General features: G+C 44.3%; 1 protein-coding gene across 1 annotated transcript; it reads left to right on the forward strand.

Moving 5' to 3' along the window:
• The first annotated feature begins 2,490 nt into the window (after positions 1-2,490).
• LOC102484075 (olfactory receptor 2A12) lies at positions 2,491-3,435 on the forward strand. Its single transcript, XM_006153831.1, has one exon. The coding sequence runs from the start codon at positions 2,491-2,493 to the stop codon at positions 3,433-3,435; it is 945 nt and encodes a 314-aa protein (XP_006153893.1).
• The last annotated feature ends 516 nt before the right edge of the window (positions 3,436-3,951 follow it).

The following is a 3,951-nucleotide window of genomic DNA, read 5'->3' on the forward strand; positions in this document are numbered from 1 at the left end:
GACTACTGATTAGAACCAAATTGGGAATGGCCTTGAATTCCAGTCTAAGGGACGAAAGGAGGGCAGCTAGATCAAACAGTGTCTGCTGGTGGACACACTGGGAGGGGAGGCCTTACAAGTCAGGTCTAGGCTGTGGGTTGGTGAGAAGGAGGAGGTGGGCGCTTCCTGGTTCTGAGCCCCCATCATCTCAGCGTCAGGGTTTGTCATCTGCACTGCTGCCACTCCTTACCTCTGGAAAGTCTCCCCTCTTGGTGACCAAGACCCTGAGCTGCTCTGAGTCTCCTCTTACCTTCATGAACGTTCTTTATGTAGGACATTTTCCTCCTTTGTCCAAGTATTAGTCATCCTTAAAGCTCAGAACACACACCTAATGCCATCTTCATCTGTCCATTTAGCTTCGAGCACCTGTTCCATCCCCAGAACCCACCATTAAATCCTGGCCCCGTCCTCACAATTATGTTTTGGGCCCAGTCCTCCAGAACCTCTGGGGCTCAAGAATGAACTTCCTCTTTCCTCTCTCCACTCCTCCTACCACCCTTCTAAATTGCTACCTTTTACTGAGCATTTTCTATCAACCAAATCTATCTTATACAATCTCCATGACAGAGGAGATATTGTCTTAATTTACAGATTAGCAATGTGCTACTTGGAGAAGCTATGTGGCATGGAGTAAGTGGAGTATACCAGGTTCCTGAGTCTGCATTCTCTGTGCTCTCCACTGCTCTCCTCGTGGGTCTCCACCTTCAGGAATAGAACTCCTGCCAACAGCTCTGTTCAGCCCTTTTCTTGGTGCTCAAGGCACCACAGCAACCACAGCTCTCAGCCTTATATTCTTGAAATTGAAAAAGATCAAAGCCCAAAGGACATTTTGGTATAGTCAAGTCCAATAGTTTCATTCAATAAGTGGTGTTGTGAGCCTCAGAGAGAGCGATAGTGTTACCCAAGACTGCACAACAAATCAAGGGCAAACCAGGACAGTCCCCAGCACTTCTGTTTTCAGACTCCTTTCATTCATACTAACCCCTCTTACTTGCTTCCAGTTTTATACTTTGCAAAATATCTTATTATTGGTATGTTACATGCTCTTTGCCATAACCCTGTGCCGTGGACATTTGGTCTCTGTTTAACAGATGGGGGAGACTGAGGCAAATGGAGATAAAGGAACTTGCCCAGGGTCACACAGCTGGGTAAGTGACAAATACAGAACACGCAGGAAAAGCTGAACTTTAAATGTGCTCTCAGGTGATTATTTTAAGGATTCAAGAAAATACCACATATACTCAAGTACAGGAAACAGCCCAGTGAGGCTTCCAGGTAACTGGGAGTAGCAAGCCAGGAGCCAGGGTCACTCTCTCAGAGCTGTGAAGTCTTCTTTTAAAAAAAAAAAATTATTATTATCATAATCTTGTTTATATTACATTGAATCACATATAACTTTACAGTGTATTATTCTTTTTCCAGAAGGAATGCCATTCACATCAGTCAACACAAAGACATGAATATTCCCATCATCATCTCACAGTTTTTCATTTTTTTCAGGTTATTATCATTATTATTGCAATTATTTTTTTAAAACATTCAATCACTATTTCTCATTTTGCTTGGAAAAAGACTTTACCCAACATGAAATACTTCTCAGACCTGTCCAGTTGAGGATACTATACACGTCATCATCAACAGGTAATAAACCATTTCTGTGTCCACTAACGTGCCTCTCTATTTATTCTCTTGCTATCCTACTGCAAACTCTTCTCTTCTCTCACCCTGTTCTACACTGTCTTATCATCGCTAACTATTTTCACTGCTTTTATGCCCTCCGATATTTCGATCTCTACCACGAAGTGTGGATAATTAGTCTATATTAAGTGGATACATACAATATTTTTCTTTCATATCCTGGCTTACTTCGCTTAGCAATAGATCCTCCATATCTGACCACTTTATATCAAATGCCAGGGTCTTGTCATTTTTTTATGGCTGAGTAGTATTCCATCTTCTTTTAACATTCCTGTAAGGCCTCTACTTTTCTCTTCCTCTACAGCTTCAACTTCCCTGTAACTCTGTTGTCACCTCACAAGCTCTCAGCTGACAGTACCCCCAAGTACCCACAGCCCACTGACAACTTCCAGTGTCATCATTTTAAATTCTCAGCAGAGGCTTCTGCTTATGCCAGATTATGTCCCTGGAAGAACTCAGCAGTGGCTAGAAGTTGGTTGAGTCCCCTGCTACAAATATGGTTGCCTAAGGCCTTGTCTGCGATGGGTCTTTTGGGCAGTCAGGCATCTTATGTTCCATTCCAGGTAGAATCCAGGTCTTCTGACTCACGGCTCAGTGTCACAGCTTCCCTAGTATTCTTTCCCTTTTCACACAATGCAACAACAAATGCTTGATCAAATTCCAGCATGCTACCATGTGTAGCATGGTGTGTTAACTTCGTCTTCTTTTCCTCAGGGCCAAGGACAGAGAGGAAAATCCTTGTCTCTCCTTAATATGCAGATCACCATGCAAAGCAACAGCTCTGTATCTGAGTTCATCCTCCTTGGCTTCTCCAGTGAGTCACAGGTCAGAATAGCCCTCTTTCTCTTCTTCCTTCTCCTCTACCTCGTCACCCTTCTGGGCAATGGACTCATTGTCACCCTGATCTACCTGGACTCCCGTCTCCACACGCCCATGTACTTCTTTCTCAGTGTCCTCTCCTTGGTGGACATGAGCTATGTCACCACCACTGTGCCCCAGATGTTGGTTAATATGGTGTGGCCAAGGAGGACCATCTCCTGGGGAGCTTGTGTGGCCCAGATGTTCATCTTCTTGGTGCTGGGCATTGCTGAGTGTGTCCTCTATGCCGTTATGGCCTATGACAGGTATGTAGCCGTTTGCTTTCCTCTTCACTATACCCTGCTCATGAGCCGTCCTTGTTGTATCAAGATGGTCACAGTCTGTGGGTCCATTAGCATAGCCGGATCCCTGGTCTACACCATTTTCACCATGCGTCTGCCTTACTGTGGTCCCTATGAGATTAACCACTTCTTCTGTGAAGTTCCTGCTGTCCTAAAGTTGGCCTGTGCAGACACGTCCCTCAATGACCACTTGGACTTCGTCTTGGGTTTCCTTCTGCTTTTGGTCCCACTCTCCCTCATCCTGGCCTCTTACATCCGCATCTTTGCCTCCATCTTAAGAATCCGCTCATCTCAGGGGAGATTCAAATCCCTCTCCACATGTGCTTCTCACATCACCACGGTCATCATGTTCTATGGACCATGTATGATGATGTACATGAGACCCGGCTCCTGGTATGACCCAGAGCGGGACAAGAAGCTGGCCCTGTTCTACAATGTTGTCTCTGCCTTCCTCAACCCCATCATCTACAGTCTCAGGAACAAGGATGTAAAGAGGGCCTTTCTGAAAGTATTTACAGTCACGGGGACAGCTCAATGACCGATGTTTCAGAGTTGTCCACAGCTTTGGGCAGACTGTTTTAGGATCAATTTGGTGTCATAAACGTACAGCAGTTCTGAACCATGTGAGTATTCTTGGGGTTGTTGAGCCACCCAGAGACTGTCTAGGCACCCTTAAACTGATAGCTAACCCTCTGGAAAAATTTCAGCTCCCATAGCACAAGACTTACTTGAGTATCAAAGGCAAAGGATTTCTCTACAAAGACTGTATCCTGCGATTCCCGGTCATTGTTTTATTGTGGTATAACATGCATGCTTGCCTTTCTACAGTGTGTTGGAATTTGTGGTGAAAAGGACAAAAAGAGTAGGCAGATTATGCTGAAATACAGTCTGGAATTGCTGTCTGACAAGCACTTACAAGTAATATTTAGCAATCCTTTTTGCACTAGCTACTATGGAATCTGAACTAGAATTATTCCATACATACCTGTGTGATAATATCGCTAATAATTAGTTTAATCTGGGAACAGTTTGTAAAATTGATTCTTACCTAGTC

This window comes from Tupaia chinensis, unplaced genomic scaffold, assembly GCF_000334495.1.
Source record: "Tupaia chinensis unplaced genomic scaffold, TupChi_1.0 Scaffold000387_1, whole genome shotgun sequence".
In the NCBI taxonomy this organism is placed as follows: Eukaryota; Metazoa; Chordata; class Mammalia; order Scandentia; family Tupaiidae; genus Tupaia; species Tupaia belangeri.